At 31.1% G+C, this 20,308-nt stretch overlaps 1 protein-coding gene across 2 annotated transcripts; it reads right to left on the reverse strand.

Annotated features, from left to right (window-relative positions):
• Window positions 1-47: 47 nt before the first annotated feature.
• Window positions 48-12,956, reverse strand: LOC126768110 (uncharacterized). 2 transcript variants are annotated; one of them, XM_050490050.1, is made up of 6 exons: window positions 12,513-12,956; window positions 5,627-8,880; window positions 5,376-5,543; window positions 4,032-4,282; window positions 3,186-3,379; window positions 48-2,993 (listed from the first exon to the last, which is right to left on the reverse strand). In XM_050490050.1, exons 2-6 carry the CDS (start codon window positions 8,858-8,860, stop codon window positions 1,357-1,359), a joined length of 5,484 nt encoding a protein of 1,827 aa, XP_050346007.1. In that variant the 5' UTR covers window positions 8,861-8,880; window positions 12,513-12,956; the 3' UTR covers window positions 48-1,356. The 2 variants fall into 2 exon arrangements, with proteins under 2 accessions (XP_050346007.1, XP_050353901.1); XM_050497944.1 differs by having other exon boundaries at window positions 12,508-12,956.
• Window positions 12,957-20,308: the final 7,352 nt, after the last annotated feature.

A 20,308-nucleotide genomic window follows, 5' to 3' on the forward strand; every position in this document is an offset into this window, starting at 1 on the left:
GAGAATATAAAAATACTTATATCCATACAAGTTGCCTTCATTTTATTATCAGTTGTATACAATTAGAGTGTATCATATAAACTGAATTAGGAATTCCAATTTACTCTTAAGTTAAAATTGTATAGATAAAAGTTTGAATTTGTGTATACAAATCAAATTAAAACAATCATAAAATAACTATGTACCCAAAAGCAGGAATATATTATTTTAAGAGTGAAAATGACAAATTATTGTAAAAAGACTGACTTTATAACCAAAAACTAGAAGATTTATAATTAATATTATATAAACATACATATTAATATTGTAAAATAGACACAGATTGTCTTTTTTTAATCAGTATAGGTTAAATTAACGAATACTATTACAAAAATATTTCATCTCTGTTATTAATATTTTAATTACAATCTAATCCATCCTTTTGTAATAAAGATGCAACAAAAGAACTTTAGGCCTTATTAATTATATAGTATTACATTGGTCAGGTCACACATGGAACATTAGTTGGCAACAAGAATAAAATTTTTAGTTTTCTATAAACACCAGTACGGTTATGTAAATCTGTTGACTATTAAAATTCTATGTAACTTTCCTACGGTATAAACAGTTTGTTGAATAGCTATCAAGCCAACAACAACAATGTGCGACCAGACATGGCTTGATTCCTGATGTGGAACTAGTTTTTTATGAATAAAAATACATAAGTCAAATATTCACCCATATGAAGAGTAACTAGTATAAAACAAATATCTAGCACAAGTACTATTTTTTCGATATGGAAGACTCTTCAAATATCTTTATCTAAATTTCGTTTGTGGAAGTTGATATGCCAATTACATTAAAAGATACTTTAATGGATTTTGGAAGTAGTTGTTCAGTGTAAATACAGGTATATATTTTATAAAAATACATACAAAAGAGTAATAACTATAGTACTACACTTTTTAAAATGTAATATGTTTCATTGATATTTTAAGCATAGTTTATCTTAAATGGACCACATTACTAGAAGTTTTGAAAAACCTGAATGAAAGTCATAACCTGTTTCTTGCCTCAAATTCAAGAAAGTTATTTAACAAATATCCTCATGTCACCCTAAATAGAGCTATAAGTAACAATATGTAAGCCTTATACTGGAAGCAAATATAACATTATTAAAATTACTTCAATTTGAGATATTTACATGATACTCTCCAAAACTATATGTAACATAAAATACAAATATGTATATAATTAAAGCGCATCATTTTGTTTTCACACACTTCTGAGTTAAACCCCAGTATGAATAATTACATCTTAACTTAAAAATAAAAACAAAATTGCACATAAAATATTCTACTTAGTTTAATTTTGGCACTAATTATCTGTGGCACTATAATTAACTTGTGTTTCTATGTCCTGACCATCACTATTTTCAATAGTTTTTATATCACTATCTCGCACATTGTCACACGTCTTTTCCGATATCACAGCGTCTTCGTCTTCGGAAGACTCCCTGCCCGTCAGTGGTGGGACTACGATCGAACCGTTTGGCTCACGATACTCTAGCTTCGACGGATCCTTTTCGTGCAACTTCCTCGCTAGCGATTGTAGGCTGGCCAGTGAACTTGCACAATCGGTCGTATCAATATCTGTCAAACTTAGGCCAGCTCGTTCGATTTCGGTAAAGGTACCGAAAGGTAATTTGAATAAACACTCAAGCCTCATTACATGCATCTTGCTTCTAAGATGCTTTGCTAAATGTCCATGTATTCGAAAAGCTATATTGCAATCGGAACAACGAAACGGTCGTGGGTTAAAAGATGTCGCTGCGCCGAATGTCGACGTCATTGAAACTTTATTGTGATGAGAACCTGATCGCTCATGCTTTTGGAGATGTCCCCTTGTTCGAAAACTAACAGCACATACACTACACCTAAATGGTCTTTCCATGTAATGTATATTGAGGTGCAGTCGTAACTGGGATGGTTTAGTGAAAGTTTTATTGCAAAAGTCGCAAACTCTTCGACCATCCTCCATCAGTTTCCCCGGTGAGTAGGAAGATGTTCCTTCAAAGTCTTTTCCTTTCGTAACTTTGAAAGCTACTCCTCCGACCCCAATAACTACTTTAGACGCCACAGAATCATATTCTGAAGGTGCTAATTTTATTCCTTCACCTTCTATTATGTCGTCCACCTTACATTTTTCTTCTATACTTATTTTTCCACTATTACTTTCATCACTTGATAAATCTGGATGATTCTGAATGGAATCATCAAGAGTTTTCATCATATTGATTCGGGCATGTTTTAAATATTCTGATACTACGTGTTTAGCATTTTCAGAATTGGTACTTGGTGTACGCGCTCTTATTTCACTGTTAATAGGAACAGTGTTTTGAGAATTTTCACTGGCATTAGAATTTGGTATTTCTTTTCCATTTGTCAAATTGGAATTAACATTTGGAGAGTTATTTAATAAATGAACATTTTTATGACTCTCCACAGAGTCATTTTCGGTAAACATGGAATTTTCTAGCTCCATTTTTTTGATTTTAGGATTGCATGTTAACTGACTTTGTTTTATTTTTGTGTCCAACAAGGCTCGCTCTGTTAAATATGTGTGTAACATTGGCTCACCATTAGCCCATTGACTTTGATGTTGAGGCAGTTTAGCTGTATTTGAAGCCAATGATGCTAAAACACTAGATTCTCTTGCAGTTGGTATCTCTGGCATATTTGTAGGAGTTTTTAATTCGCTCTTACTCAGATCCATTGGCTCATTGTCCGTATCTATTCTTGAATCAAAAGTAGGTGTACCAACAACTTGTACTTTTTCCGCAGAGCTTTCAATTAAAGAATTATCCATTAGGATGGGCGTATAAGGATATGTCGAAGGTCTAGCACTAGTTATTAGACCAGGAGTAGCTGATGTAGCTGGTCTACTACTACCCAAGGACAAAAGACAATGGGCGGCCTCATGTTCTGGTAAACGAGACTTGTAAATTTCTGTATCTGAAAAAAAAGACAATTCTTTAACATATTTAAACAAACGCGACAAGCTCTTAACGGGCTGATAAAAAATTGTATATTATAATACAACGGAATCATATATTTCGTAAAATTATATCAATAATTAAAAAGATTCAAAAGAATGCATGACTTATTTTTATTTTAAATAAACTTACAAATATTAAATTGACTTACCACTCGATTCCGTTTCGCCTTCGTTACCCTCGTCGCCTTCCGAATCGGTGTCATCATCAGTTTCGCCTGAACCTTGAGACATTTCAACACCTTCAATGTCAGTTCCTTCGTTTGGATTTATGCCTAATTCGCAACATTTTTTATAATGTGCTTTACTTTTCATATGCTTTGTCAAATTTCCTTTGGTTTTAAAACTGAAATATAAAAAAATATATATAATATATTATGTTATTTTTACATTGTTATATTTTAATCATATTATTACAATTATAAAAAGAAAGGGTTTATTTGTTTGCTTTTGGAATGGGGGAATAAACTCGTAATATAATAGCAATAAAACTTTTAGGTCATAGCTTATCGTTTCTAGATTGCCATTAGCTTATTATTATTAATTTGTTTATAGTTTTACATGTTTTTATTGACATTTAATTTAGCTATATCTTTAATATAGGTTCTCTAAGAATTTCGTTATTACAACATTTTAAAGTAAAATCACGATGCAAGACAAGTTTTAATGCGTAAACACCGTATAAGATTACTTGTGCTTGTCACAATAATATTAAGTTGATTATAAGTGTTAAAAGACCAACAATATTTGGAAAATTCAAAAAAATGTTTAATTGTTTCCAAAAATTAATCCACGCATTTGCGACGATATAACATACATGAACGAAAGAAATGGGTGAATGTCACGACACGTTACAAGTCAGTACTTTTTTATTAACTACATATATGAAGTGCCAGACAATATTAGCACATAATAAAAATATCCTATTATAAGCATCGCCACCACTTCTAATAGTTTATTCAAGTATATTTATTGAGTAGCTTTACAATAATATTTACCTGAATACGCAATGTATGCATGTGTAGGGCCGTACATCAGTATGTGTTCGTATATGTTTCTTTAACATAGAGGGTTTCTTGCATCGAATTCCACATTCTGAACAAACGTATCGTCCCCGACCACGGCCGCGTACGTATGTGTATTCTTCGTTACTCTCAAACCCTCCAGCAAGTTCCTTTTTAGGTGTCGATGTATTATCTGATAAATTTTTGAGTTCTTCTGATTTTTTCGTGTCTAAAAGATGTATGGTCTGAAAATAATATATAATATATATCAACGAAAATATAAATAATACAACCTTGAATTAGTTAATTCGCACTTAACTAACGAACCATAAAGCATATTGTTGCGCATTACTTAAAATAATAGTCAAAACAATGATTAATATGGTAGTATATGAGAGCTACATCATGTAAGACGGAAAATTATGTATTACACTTTTAAAAAAAAAAAGAACAAGTAACTTTATTTAAATAACAAGTCACATCGCTGTAGTGTTCAAAGATTATTTGAGTTGCCGTTAAAAAATTATAACTTGAATATTTAAAAAAGTAAAAGATATATAATAAGATTTAAAGAAAAAGATAAATGAGTCAATAATACTTTCCTTGCTAATTAATGAATAAATGCCGAATATTGTGCGTACGAATATTCTATTTTATATATTCCGGAACCGTAGGTTCTTTAAAGGGTCACGTTGTACACAATAGAAATGACCTATTTTCAAATTAATTGAATTATAATTTTGTATACATAAACTTGGTTATTAAACCAAAACTACTACACAAAATTACAAAATTACTTTCACAAAATGTAGAATAGTTTTTTGTTATAACGTATTTTATGTAATTTTATTTATTTTCTTAAGTTTAATTATTATATATAAAAAAAATTGAATTTACAATATATTCTTTAAAACACAGTATGCAATAGTAATATAAAATTTAATATTTACAATACTTTTTGGTGTATAAAAGGACTGACGTAAACTTTTATTTGGATGACTTCATTTATTTGAACACATATAGCACGGTGTCCACTATGCAATATATTTTATCGTATGATAAACTCTTGTTTTAAGCGATTTTAATATGAATATGGTAAAAATTAATAGTTTGATTAAAGGGAATAATTAAATTCGTCACATATGGATGTTACCGGTTACTTGGCGACGCATTATTACTTAATATTATAAACTAACCTAACCAATGTTAAATGGCGTAAAGCGCATCAAATAATTCAGTGAATTAAGCTTCAATGAAAATGTATCTTCAGAATATGTTTATTTAAATTTTTAAACCACAATCACATAAATAAAATTAACAAAATATAATAATTAGTACCTGTTTGCTGTCCTTCGAATTCTTATTCCATTGCGATGAATGAGTCAATATGAGATCCTGTTTAATCACAGCGACGGCCACGTTTTGCGGTCGATGACGTGAGTCATATAAAGACATAGCAGACGATGCTGACAGTCCCAGCGGGTCTGGCGTCAGCTCAGATAATAACTGTAAACATAGTCATGTATTTACCACACAATCAACAACACGATATATGGGTAACTTCCGTTCAATATATCAATCGTAATTACCTGCCAATTACTATACATGGACAGAAAATGTTGATTTGGTACATATGTCGGCTGTGGGCGATTGATAGTACAGTAAAAGACTTTTGTGGAGCACTTGAGACCTAAGTATGTATATGCATTGCCGTTTAAATAGAGTTGCCCATAAGCTTTAGCTGGACGAGGTGTTTCCGGAGATACTAATGGCATCGTGTTGGCATTTGGAGTTATTCCGTGATGCCTCTTCGGGGTAAATGTTCCCGGTTTTAACGGCAGAGTGGACGGTCTTAAAAACTTGGGCTTTCTTTCTTCTGAAATAGTCTTAACTGCAACATTTTTTTGAAAATAAGATGTTTCTGATCTTTCATTTTGATTAGAAATTAATGAGGTTTCTTGAGCATTGCAATTTTTTTGCACTTCTGATGAGCTTTGGATTTGATTATTATAAATTTCTGCCTTGGTTATTAAATTCTCGAAATTATAGCTTTTTATTTCATTCTCTAATTTAATATCGACATTCTTGGGTGTGGTTTTACATTTATTAAATAAATAATTTTCATTTTCTCTCAAAACGGCAATTTTCGGAAGACCATCTGCGTGTCTTTTTATAGCTACATCGGTACGTATGGCAGTGGCTCTAATATTATTATTGAATGAAAAAGATTTTGTGATAATAGGTTCCTCAGCGTGTTTAATTTTTATTATTGGTATATTTTGTAGTTCTGTGTTAAAGTTATCTTTATTCTGGTTAAATTTTTCTGTTTCTGCTTGAGAAGTTCTAAAATTCGGACTTCTGAGTACCTTATCGTAATTTAATATCGTAATTCCTTTTCCGCTTGACATGTTGAAAGGCAAAATATCTTGAGAATTTTCTGATGTGCCTTTTAAGATATTTTTCGAATTTTCGTTGTTTTTTAATTGTGAGTTTGAATTTCCGACAAATAAACCTGGTGTAGTGGGTCCAGGTATTCCTGGTACATGCGGTATCAATTTCCCACCGTGTAATATAGTCGTTGCTCCATTTGGTGATGATGACGGACTCAAAGGAGGTAAAGTTAACGGATTATATGCCGTAATGGCACTAAGTGGTGGAAATTGAAAATGGCTTATATCATGAATATTGATCAAGTTGCCATTTTGAGTATTGGGCGTAGAAATTCTAGGAGTTTGGCTTTGAGGTGTGCTTATTGCTTCTTTTGGTGTTGGAGGATTATGTACTATCGTACCACCAGAATGAAGACCCGATCTTACTACAACGCTGCTTGCTTCGGAATCGTTACCATATTTTGAAGGTGAAATATTTTGATGAATTAAAATTGGAGATAATTGTGTTTTACTCGGTTCAATGCGTAAAGTGGTCGTGCTGCCAGAGTGATCGAGAATTTTTACTTCACCTCCAAACATTTGCAGTGATGTAGAGTTATTTCGTATATGCGGGGAAATTTCTTCCATCGATCTTAAGGAAGATGTATTAATTTCCAAGCATCTTATTTTTGATTGAGTATATAGGTCACCAGAGCGTGGTGACATGCTATCAAGCGGTCTTGGACTATATGTATCCGTTCTGCTATCAAGCCGTCGTTTTGGGCTAGGTTCTTTGGATTTTATTCTTAAACTTTCAGTCTTTCTGTTGAACTCTGATGGAATTCGGGTATCCACAAGTCTCGTGTTACCAAGTAGTGGTCCTGGAGATGGTAAAGGAGCGACAATGTCGTTGCACTCTGGCTTTAGAATTATAAGATTATCTGGTTTACTTTTTAATGGAGGTGACTTTGTAGATATAGCTATTCTGGAAGTCATTGAATTTTCGGGCAATCGAACATTGATGGAATTACTTCTAACAAAAATATTTTCGGGTCTCACACATTTTATATCTTTTTGAGTATTACTGATTAAGGTGGAATTATTAGTCACGTTACCTTTACAATAATACAACCTATGAATATCTAAATTATCAGCACTTCTATATACGATTTGACATAAAGGACAAACGTATAGAGGTCCTAGAGCATCATTTAAATCGCTTGGAGCGTTAAGTCCATTTGCTTTAGTTTTAAGTAGAAGATCCTTTATTATAGAGCCCTCAGGGTTTAAAGGATGTTTTTGTTCTTCGACCATCTGAGCAAAACTTTCTGAATGTGATCTTTTTCTTACCAAGTTGTCTGATTCATAAATATTTTTCGTTAAATTCAAAGGTGTCGCTTCAGATTTTACCTCTAAATCATTTATAAATTGTTTGCTTTCTGCAATTTGCTTAATTTTACCATACTTTTTTTGTAAAGGGGTTTCAATAACATCAACTATGGCTTCATTATCTGATATTATTTTAGAGATATGTTCCGTAAGAAAATCAGCATTTTGTGAAATAGTCTTTTTTATCTTATCTCTTTCATCATTACTCTGATAAAAAGCTGCTCTGAACTTGGGTTTATAAATTGTTTTTGATTTTTTACTATCATTTAAAGACGAAACTGTGTTCATCGAATCATATGTTAATTCAGGGGAAGAGAACTCATTCGGTCTATTATTTTCTAAGCGTATTATAGGAGTATCAGAACCAGTGTCTGATATTGAAGTAGGTGGCATTGACGTATCACTCTCTGAACCACCAGATAAGTCTTCTTCGTTAATAGTAGCAGAAACGTCTGCTCCTTGTAATCTTAAAGCATGTGTTCTTGATCTTCGGTGTTTGTACAAATTTGACTTTGTCTTAAAAGCAAATCCACAAGGTATACAGGGATACGGTCTCTCATTAGTATGAGCTCTGATATGTTTTTGTAGAACTGAAGGCTTGGCACATGATAATTTACAGTAAGGGCATACATATCGCCCAGAACCTCCACTGTAAGTTTCTTTAATAAAATCATTTTCAAGATTTTCAGTCTTATTTAAAAATTCTTCAGAAAAACTGGTCTTACCAGATATTTGAACAAAACTATTTACATCACTTAACCTAAAATTTTCATCGTTATAATTAGTTTGTACATTTTTTTCCGCTTCCAAGCCTTGTTTATCGTATTTATCTTTGATTTTTTCTATTTCTGGGTGAGCTGCTGCAATACTTCCATTTGTTATAGTAGAACTGCAAGTGGCATGTACATGTTTCGTTTCTTTTTGCCCATTATCTTCGCCTTTGATTGAATTAGATGGTATCATCGACAATGTTGATGCCATTTTTTTAAACTTTTTATGAAGATAACTGTGATCATTGTTATTGGAAAAGTCATTATCCAAACGTTTTTCCTGTGTCAGCGGCATCTTTTACGCGACTATTATACCTGTAACAATTGAAAATGTCAATTATAACAAAAAATATTATAATATATTTTCTAGTCGAGTTTTTTTTTTAAGAAAGAGGAGAATTCCGTACATGAGTATCGAAAATTATCCCCTAATTTATATTTATTAAAATTCATGTTTCTATACTTGGTTCCAAATAAATTTTGCAAGAAATTAGTATTTCATTTTAACAGGTTTTTTTAGTATTCTCTATGAATTCACAACTTTACACTTTTGATATAATGTAAAGGAAATGTCTATATTGTTTATGTAATTGTTCAATATTTTAGCGAAAATAAAAAAAGGAAAATTTTTCATATAAGCTTTAAATCATTTTACGATCTCAGACTTGCGCCATGCATTCTCTTTGCACACTGAATCTTAGTTTCTCATATCATGTACAAACTAAGGTTTATGTATATTTTTAATGAATTAAATTATCAGAGCAACTGTGATATTATTGATGTTTGAACTTTGAAACCGAACACGTAACTACAAATAATTTTTATCTTTTTTTTGTTATGATAATAACGGAATCATTACTATTATTAATAATAACAAATATAATATGTACCTAATAGTTTGTAAAATAAATAAAAAAACAGGGCGTGAACGTGCAATACAGCGCGTGAGACAGAAAAAAACTGGTATGAAAATTATTAATTTTTAATAAACCATTATTTGTAAATCATTATAATCTGTCTAAACCATTATTTGTAAATATTTTCCACAAGTCAACGTAACTATTTAAATAGTTTTTAAAAAGTCAAGTTTTTTTTTTCGAAACTTTTCAACAATTGTAATATTAGTTTTTGTTAGCATTAAATCAAAGAATACAAAAATATGTTCCGTTTAAAAATAACATTTTTTTTGCCCTTGGCAATGGCAACAGGCATTCGTAACATCAGTATCAACATACAATATACATTCGCGCAAGAAATTGAGATGGAATAGTTTGTACTTATGTGACGATTCTTCTTTAATAAGAAATAATAATAATAATACAGGTAATATTATTGTATTACGCAAAGTTTAAATGTCAAGGCTTGTGCTATTTATAGTATATATACATATACATATATATATATATATATATATATATATATATATATATATATATATGTGTGTGTATATACTATACATATATATATATACCTTCAATTTAATTTTAAAATAAAAAAAGTCATGTATGATCGGAATTATTTACATAATTACTTAAAACTATAAAATTTCAAAAATATTCTCCACTTTCATAATCCTTAACAAATTTATACCAAATTTATAGATATATGATAATGTATCTATAATAATTACACAACATATATTGTATGTAATTTGTACGTGTACATGAACGGCAAAAATATATAGCGGCTTACGTTATACGCATGTATGTACTAAATTAACAGATAGTCGCTAATGTCATCAAAAAATAATAACTCCCTCCTCATAATATTATACTTGATAAACTTTAAGATTATCTAATTATATTTAAGTGATATTTTATTTAAAATTATGACAATTAAAGAGCTTGCATTAATGTAGTAAAAATATATCAATGATTTATTTTGTCATTACATAAATTATGTTTTTCGTTTGCCCGTTTCATCATTGTAAGTCATCACGTTTTCCCAGAATAAAAACAGTTAAATCAAAGACAAATAAAAGGTGAGTAGGTTTCATTTATTTAAATATGTTAATTAAAAACAATTTCATATAATTTATTTTATTCACACTCACTGTATTCTTCATGTATAGAAAACTTGACTAATTTCTGAACTTTTTGCACCTTATTAATATTTTAGATAACAATAACAAAATTCTTTTAATTGTTAAGAGTAGGTATAAACATAACATCTTGATTCCGCAACTGTTTGACGCAGAGCGCATGTGCTGCTCTACTCTGTTATGTCGAATATTACGATGTGACATCATCGTGACGTAAGCACGAACTTGCGCTTTGCAAACGAGGATATCCCCGTTTTTTCTTAGAATCTGTATCTGCCAGCGTATATTAATTGATATCCTATTATATCAATTAAAATATTTATTTATTTAGTGTTTAAACGATTCATATAAAATACATATTTCTATTTGTTTTTCCAAGTCTTATGATTGCTTACATTTTATATTTTTAATTATATATAGATACATATTTAAATAATTTGGTACTTATCTAGAAAAAATACGATTATGATCATTTTTAATAACTAATAAAAAAGTCACTTTTATGTAATTATTATGGAATTTACATCCTTTTTTTATCATTAATAATAATCAAAACACTATTTCAAAAGATTTCACATTTGTATATTATATTGCTTCCATTTGCCTTTATTATAGTATATCGCATTAAGAGAGCGAGATGTGAAAATGCAAGTGTGAGTGTTCATCTAGATACAATCCAAATACATGTAGTGGTACGAGTGACGACCTCGCTTTGCGCTCACTCGAGGCATTTGTGGAGGGCTGCGTTGCTGCGTTCTGAGAAGGCGTTACAATTTCTGAGAACCGGAGACAAGCAAGCCGCTCAGGTCGTTTATAACGAACGAGCAAATGAGCGCAGTACGCATTACGCACACAAATGTAAACGATTGCTCTGTTACCTAGATCAGTATATAGCTGTGACTCGCTTTGTGGCTATGTGCCTTTTTTATTAACATAATTCCGATTATATTATATTCTGACACTTGTGAATTCATTTCATTCATTACAAGAGGATTAACAATATAAATATTTTAAATTAAAATTAAGGTACATACAATAAAAAATACCCCATACACTTACAAGCTGTTAGTTTATGCTTTTGTAAAAAAAATGTGTGAGAGACAAAGGAATCCCGATGGTCGGCCGCCGCCCGCCGGCCTGGCGCCAAGCCAGGCGGCCCTGGTGACGCCTGTGTCTGCCGCCAGCACGCCGCCAGCCTGTTTAGCCCTACTAATTTTATGTACCTAGTTCTATGTATACATTCCTATAGACATATCTGAATCAGTTGATTTAGGGTATATTCCGTATACCTAGGCGACATCTACTAAGATTCATTTTTTCGTAGTGAAGGTTTGATTTTGTTTAATGGATATTACTAATCTATCCCGCTCATATCGAGAATTCGCCCTTGGCCGTTGACAAGCAATGGATTACAAATGGTTTGCATTTTGCAATTATTAATACCTACGTATTTGATGTAGTAACAGTTAAGACGAAAATTATCACACTGCAGTTATTTTGCGGCTATAGAACGTTTTAATTCATCACAGTCATATAATTATGTGAAAATAAATTATGTACACATCTTTAAAATGGTAAAGCTATTGTAAATAAAATAATAATATAAAAGCTGCTTTCAAGTAGGTATTTAATGTGTGGCATATTTGACTTGGCTGTACAAAAACAATGATTTCCCAAAGATTCGACGTTTAATTTAGGATTAATGTTGTGTTATGTTAAAAATAACAATATTTTTTATTATTTACTCCAATATGTAAAGACCACTTAAGCATTATTATGTTGATAAGGCCTCACATAATATTAACCGATCAGTTTCATACAAAAACCTAAACATTACGAGTAAAATTATTTAAATTTACGAATTATTAAAATGTAATGAATAAGAGATTAACTTAAAATACCTTACCAGCCGCGGGACAATAAATCAATCCACCATTATATTGGGAGTATTCTTGATATCATTTGTTTACTCCTTCTGAACATATGTCAACAAGTCCGATAGGCTGCATTTCACCCGCGCGCAAGTGAATCATCGTTAATAATTGCGCGACGATCCACGCCACGACACACACACTTACATACACCTTTTGTATCGTCACACTTGTGTCACTTACACTTCGGCAGAAGAATACCACTCTCTTTTTTGCGTATGATAATTATTGGTTTGTACGTAATTTCCTATTTTATCTATGAACCGTGAATGTATTTCTGACAAACGCACATTCCAACGAGCGACGCACGTTACCACGCCGCGGCTGACTGTTCAACTGTTTTTAGTTGTACTTTGTCGTTGGTTCGTATCGTTTCGTTCCGTTCGGCTGTAAGCTACCTCCCCTCTGCCCGCGATCTCTCCGCGCGCCTCTCTGACTATACGAGTGTGCGCTTGCTGTAAAGAAGTGATTCATGGCGCGTTCTATCTATCTCCTTCCTTCACCGCAACCGGATCGGTCGCTCGTCGTAATCTATTTATACATATCTATGCACGGACTTTAACACTGCGATTACAGTACCATCTTTTACAAATTTACTATAATATAGTAAATTGTAAGCTATTTCCTTAGAATTTCTAAAAAGATAAACAAACCTGTAGGACGTGAAGATGGTTAAACATCCTAATATCGATGTACTTCCTTTTGTACAAAATAATACATAATTACCTACTTTTATCTATTTGTCGACAGTACTTATTATTACAGAAGGTATATATATTTTGCAGATCACGTTTTTCATGACAAACCTGGGTTACGGTTGTTATTTTTTACAAAATTTATATTAATATGAATGGATGAACAAATAAGTAAAATACCTATCGATATACTTTTCAAGTATGTAGACATCACTATGATAGTATCACGTTCACCACATTTATTATTATTATTGCACTTGGTTAATATTTCGTAAATCGCCTTTATAATGTTGTTTAAGTCAAGAAATTATTGACTACAGGTTCCATTCGTATAATTTTAATGCAGCAGTGATTTCGTAACGGTTGCGCCCGACTAGAACGGGTATCGGCTTTATGTGCCACTGTTCATTTTACATTCTCTACATAAACAACTGAGGCGCATTTTTATTCTTTATAGGAAGTTTTTTGTATAATTATTTAATAAATAAAAATTTAAATTTGTAAACAATTATATACAACAATCTATATATGTATAAATTGAAATATTTAAGCAACGAGTACCTATTGAACTGGCATTTTCCTATATTTAACTTATCGCTTGAACTCGATATCGCTAAGACCTCTTTATCAAATTGCTAGTAACTATATTACTTATTTTGCTTAAAGACAAATAAGATCGCGTCATCATGGATCTTAATATTTAGTAACTAAACTATAAGATGATAAGCAACAGTGGAGAAACTCCTCAGTACTCGAGTCAGATATGAATGTATAAACACATTATTTGCAATGATAATTCAAGGCGCTTATCACTTGTGCGGAGGCGATGACGCACGCGCTATGTCGATAGCGCGCAGTCGCTCGATTCTTGGTCAGGAAACTAGTGATACATGGCACATCGAGACCGACAATGTTCCATAAAAATGTGCATATAAATAATAATCATAATATAAGTAGGTAAAAATTTAAAAAAGGTAAGCCAAAATTTCTTAATAAATTTTGTTTAAAGCTATATCATTATATTTAAATCGAAAAATGTCATATCAGGCAATAGAAATTTCTCAATAGAAACGGGAGCGCCAAGGTGCGGAGCACTTGTTGCATTGATTCTTTGACGTTTTCCGCCTGTTGCTGGCTAGCCACGTCACACCGTGACCTTGAAACACGTGCCACAACAATTGTGGGGGATAGGTACACAGATTTAACAATAATTGTTTAATTGCTACAATAATAGAAAAATAGACATAAAATAATTCATAGCAACGCGTAATAATGAAATAACATGATGTAAAATATTCACCCGATCTTTAATAACAACAAGCGCCGAGTTGATGGAAACATAGCTATTGAGTAAATTGTAAGTCCGGCCAGGCGCCATAAAGTCGCGTGGGCGGGAAACCCGTCTTGGAAGCGAACGTTGAAATCAACACACATGTATAAATGGTGCGTGCCAATTGCCTACCTTCTTTTTTTTAAGATTAAGTAGGTACATATATATAGGTAGGTACATAAACGTAAATAATTTTGTCAATATTATTATCTTAATAGGAATCTTTTAAATGTGGCTGTATCATACTTTGGAGAAGAATGGAGGTAATGTACTGTGTATCACTAAATGAAAGCTTCAAAGTAAGCAAGGATTCCCCCACCCTAGTCGGGCTTCCCTTAGAACCGGGTCATCGGCTGGCTGGCCTGACCGCTATGCCGGCGCGTTGCTGTGACGGGCCGCTCGCTACTCGACCGCGCCCCGCCACTGGTCGCCTTGTTAGGTGTTTCGGTATACTGGCTACGTAACGCCTACTTATTTATACCAAACTAATCGATAGCCTTTGAATGACACGCAAACGCAAAGGAATTTAATGAAAGTTTTAAATAATAATAAGAAAAAAACAAAACATGGCAGTAATAGCAATGTATGTAGTAAGAAAAAATACACACATATACTTATTTATGTAAATTTATGTAGCAGAAAATAAAGTCCAAGAGTACCATTCATCTCCTATGATGCTTTTCTCCTAAGATTCATACAGTAATTATTTTTTAATAAATATTATTTAATATTTGTTTCCTAATGGTTAACATTTTATGATTTAAAATCCGTTCGCCAAGTAATTTGACCTTGGGGTTATTCAAGTTTCAAAGTGTTTTTCTCCTCCAGAAATAAATTCGCAGAAGCAGGATGAAACGCAAGACGAGCATTTCTGATGACGATATGAGCACGGCAGTTTATTGCCAAAATATGTATATTGTAAATTTCAACGATTAAGAAGTTCGTAAACCAGCTTAATGTTTTTTGGAAAATATAAATTTAGCTTTTTTCGAGTTATTCGGCTCGACCTCGTACTTTTATTCGTATAACTTGTAATATCTCTAAAACTACTGGTTGAATTGCAATTTGTAAAAGTTAATTTTAACTTATAGAACACGCTTCAAATTTAGATAAAAATAATTGTTTTGATAAGGATGAATATTCTGTAACAAATTAATGAATCTATATTATCGTTTATTTCACATTATTTTAAAGAAAAAACTGCCTTCTGTGCCTTATCTGTTAAAGATAGATATTATATGCCGTCGCTGTGATTTTTCTGTAAACTTTCAAGATCTATAAAACTAATGCACCTACAAAATAATTTTTGATTTAGTATAATATAGTTTTGGCAGCATATAACGTATATCATATAACTCTACGTTTAAGGACCAGAAATTTTATTTCCGACATCGAAAACGTTGACTATATCACAAAAAAAAAATATAAACATACTTTAAAACCTATAACCATTTCCAAAACTGTAAACCATCATAATATTAAATACAACAGATTCATATTCATCGGAATAGAAAATTTGTGTAAAGCTGAGAAAATAACAAACAAATTAGGTACCTACAATTTTATAATATTGGCACCGTAATCAAATTACTTAAACATTATACGAGTTAAAAATTATTTTGTTTCATAAAAAATCGTAAGCCGCAAGATAATTTTTTTGTTTTGTGGCTGGTAATAATGATAAATATTTAATTATTATCGACTTTACTTATAAAACTTGTTTAGCAGGTGATTATTTAAACAATGCTGTATCTTCTTCTTTCAAATATCAAAACAATAATGTCAGTAAGAGCGAGATCAGTGTTTAATTAAGCTAAGTAAATAATATAATAATATACTGTTCCGGGAATTTTCAACATTGCCTACCAACGTTAAACGTTTCTGCTGTTACCCCGTGGGCCGTAGATGTTAAATAGTCTATAAGAATTGAGTTTTCAAATGCAGAAAGATAAAAAAATGTTTCCACATCCAAATGATAGTTTAAGAGAAGCGCGTTCAACCAAAAAAAAGCAAATAATTTCTTCAGTTTTATTACATTAGTGACTATTTCGATAGTATAGTGGCTAGCTATAAGGCCGCAGATGCCATGATCCTGTGTTTAAAACCCGCGTCATGTGGGTTTTTCTATCGACTCTGTAAATATCGTGTAATGTCCCGCGCAGTTAACTGTAGTCTCTCTTGAAATCGACCATTATCAATCGGAACGTCATCATCATAAGTATAGATTGGTAGAAATTAATTAATTTTATACGTCTGTAATAAGTTTGATTTCCCTTATAAGTAAAAATTACGTGATAGAAGTATGTAGTACTGACTAGTTGCCTCCTTAATTGCTAGCATACCTAATAACAATGATTAATTAAATATTTAATCGTAAAGCAAAAGTTAACAAAGCTAATATTAATAGAATATCAATGTATATTATGAATACATAAAACATTACTTATTGTGATATCGCTTGAATATAAAATACCTACTCCAATTTTACTTAATTAATTTTATTAAAACGACGCGACTAAAATGTTTTTGTAAGAATATTTTTCGGATAACAAATACCTATGCCATACACATGTTTAAATATGATAATAATATATGTGAGTCAGCGAGTCCGCGGAGCTCAGCAACACTTGACCAAATAAATATCTATTAATTGTTACTAGTCTTTCCTCAATGACGCTCATTGCCATTTGCATACGACGAAATAACGCTCATGTTCGTAATTCGATATTTAGTGTAATATGGCGAGTGATTTGCTTAGTCATATTACTTTACGACACAAATTTCGAATTATTCAGAAATTTGTAATTTTTTCTTTGAGCGAAATGCCATGCACTTTAAATAGACTTGGCGTATATTTCTTTCATTACAAATACAGGCGAAGTGACAGTGGAGCGCGATGGGATTAACATTTGGTAATTTGCCAGAGTTTTGAGTTTGGGGAGGTGTTCCTGTTTCCGAGATGCATTCTTCACGCCTACACAAAAATCGTTGTTAAAATATAAACTCCGTAATAAATAGATGATTTAAAAATATGATTGTAAGCTAAGACGAAATATATGTACTAATACTTAAATTTTAATTGTATAAATTATCTACTCTGAAAAATTGTGGCATTATAATGAATGTATGAAAAAGTCATGTTTTTGCGTTATAATTCTGCAACTTCTATTCTATTCGTTGATAATGATAACTTATGATAAAAGATAATCTGTTATAATACAATAGATAACTAACGTAACGAATTTGGCGCTGTAATCTCTAGTAGGTTTTTGTCGAACATATATTTTATTACTCACGTTTTAAACACATATTATATGAAATTCTATGGTTTTTATTGAAGCATAATCTACAAAGTGATAAAAATGCTATAGTCATTGCATAATGTAAATACATGGTTTTGTTATAATAATAGTTTCCCACGTGATATCGCACATATATTTCCTCGAAATTTTCAATTAAAGAATGTGTTTTACGGTAAATCAAGGCACTATCTGACTTATACACGAATTAATGATAATAATTTATCTATTCTACAGAAATATACAATGATTTTATGAATTGTTTGTTCTGCATTAGGTAGACTGTTTATTATAATTTTCATCGTTACTCAAGAAGAACTCACGAACTTCTTACGAAGCGTTGTCATTTGAAAAGGCTAATGAGTCACACGTAATAATTACAAGTTATTACTAAAACATTTTTTTAAGTAAGACGTTTAAAAACTGACTTTCGTAGCAAACCTAAAAATCAAATTAAACAGGTATACGCCTATTGTAGTAGTAGAGATTTGTGTTTGTTGAATTGTGTTCATGTAACATTTTGTCAAGACTCCAGGTATACAAAAAACTTACTATTTCTACTATCGATGTTATTTAATAATCGCATCTCTTGTAATGAATAAAACCTATATCTATAGATTAATATTTTTTCGAGATAAGGTATAATTGTTTGCTTCATAACGGGTTTTTTCTCACATGGAAGTTCTGTAGCAATTTATTATAGTGATTACTCTAATAAATAATATAATATAAAATATACATATAAGCATAATAAATAACTGTAACACTGTTACTGCGGTACCAGTAAACTTGTAAAGTGTTAAATCTAGCAACAGGCTCGTCACAGAAAATACTTTTTGCAAAGGACCATATTGTGACTAATCCCTGCCTACCTTAATTATAAAAGAATTAACTATTCATATTTTTATTATTTAAATACTGTATTGGCTCGTGATTTCGTCTAGTTAACTAGGATCCTTATAATGTTGTTTTCATAATAACCGTGTTTTTTTAGAGCGTCAGAAATCACATGTTCAACAAACTATAGAGGAGTCAAATCAAACTATGTTTATCTTTTAAAAACGTTTTTTTTATAAATATTTTGTTTTATGTTATTTAATAAAAGCAAATTAAATTAATTAGGAGAAATCGTAAAAAATTTCAGTTAGGTCTAACATGATACATGACAGTAGCTCAACATATGCGTCTATATGGATCGTATCTTTTGTTCCAAAAATAGTTTCTATGTCAGCAGTTAACATTTGGCCAACTAGTGTTTAGAGCTGTGTGCTGGTATGAGTTGTATTTTTAATGGAAAGAAATAATACATAGGATAAATCTTAATCATCAATATCGTCTAAATCTTTCGATTATTATTTTTTACAAACAGTTCCTGAACTGAACTTACACTCAGAAAAAAGTTACTATGGTAGGTAATTTAAGTACCGACCTTTTAATATTTATTTAATAATTATTTATTGATAAAATAAGAATACTTTGAATTTCAAAATTATATCAATAACAATAAACTTTAATTTGCAAAACCAATACAGTTACATCTATTAATATGATAAATATAGCTATTATATATACTTCTCAATTAAAAATGTATATTGCGAAAACGCTCAGTGTTGTGTAATGGTGTTGTCCATTTGCTATACTATAGCAAGTGTTGTCGATAAGGATAGTTGAATCGTCACAAGCAATGACAGAGCCGTGAGTCGTCATTAGTAAGTTGTGTTGAACCGGTGTTACGATTCTCGGAATCCCCTAGCACGCGCCACCGCCCCCCGCCTTCCACCGCCTCGAGTTACAAACTTTTTCTCGTTTACCTCTCTGTTATTTCTTGGAATTCACCTAGCTTCTCAGTTCTCACTAGCGCTTTGTATTTTACAATATATCGATCTCTGTTTTAGTCGGTAAACTTGTTTAATAAATGCTATTTTACAATGACCGCTTTGCTTTTATTCATGTTGAATTTTAAAAAAATTAATTGGTTTTCGGTAAATAAAGATTTTTATTTATTTTGGATATTACTATAAGTGTATATTATATTTATTAATTATTAATATATTTATATAAATAAAAATGTTTATATTGTAGTCAGAAATAATCTTTACCTATATTATTCTTTTAAATGTAAAGTGGTCGAATTAGATAGGTACAACGAAATGATTGTTTTTCCAAGAATGTTTCGAAATATTGATAATGATTTCTTTAAAAACTTCTGAAGTTAGTTTGTGATAATACTTACATAAATATAATTATAACAGATATATTGTTTAACTAATGCTTTCACTGAGATAATATAATAAATACTTTTAATATATATGAATAAACTCTTAATAATAATTATATGTGTATAGGTACAATTATAATAATAAGAAATCGCTTAGATTTTAACATATAGAGCTGAAGCTTGTTTCTACATATTTTATATATAATAGTAATTAAATTATACATACGTG

The sequence above is a fragment of the Nymphalis io genome, chromosome 1 (assembly GCF_905147045.1).
Source record: "Nymphalis io chromosome 1, ilAglIoxx1.1, whole genome shotgun sequence".
NCBI lineage: Eukaryota > Metazoa > Arthropoda > Insecta > Lepidoptera > Nymphalidae > Nymphalis > Nymphalis io.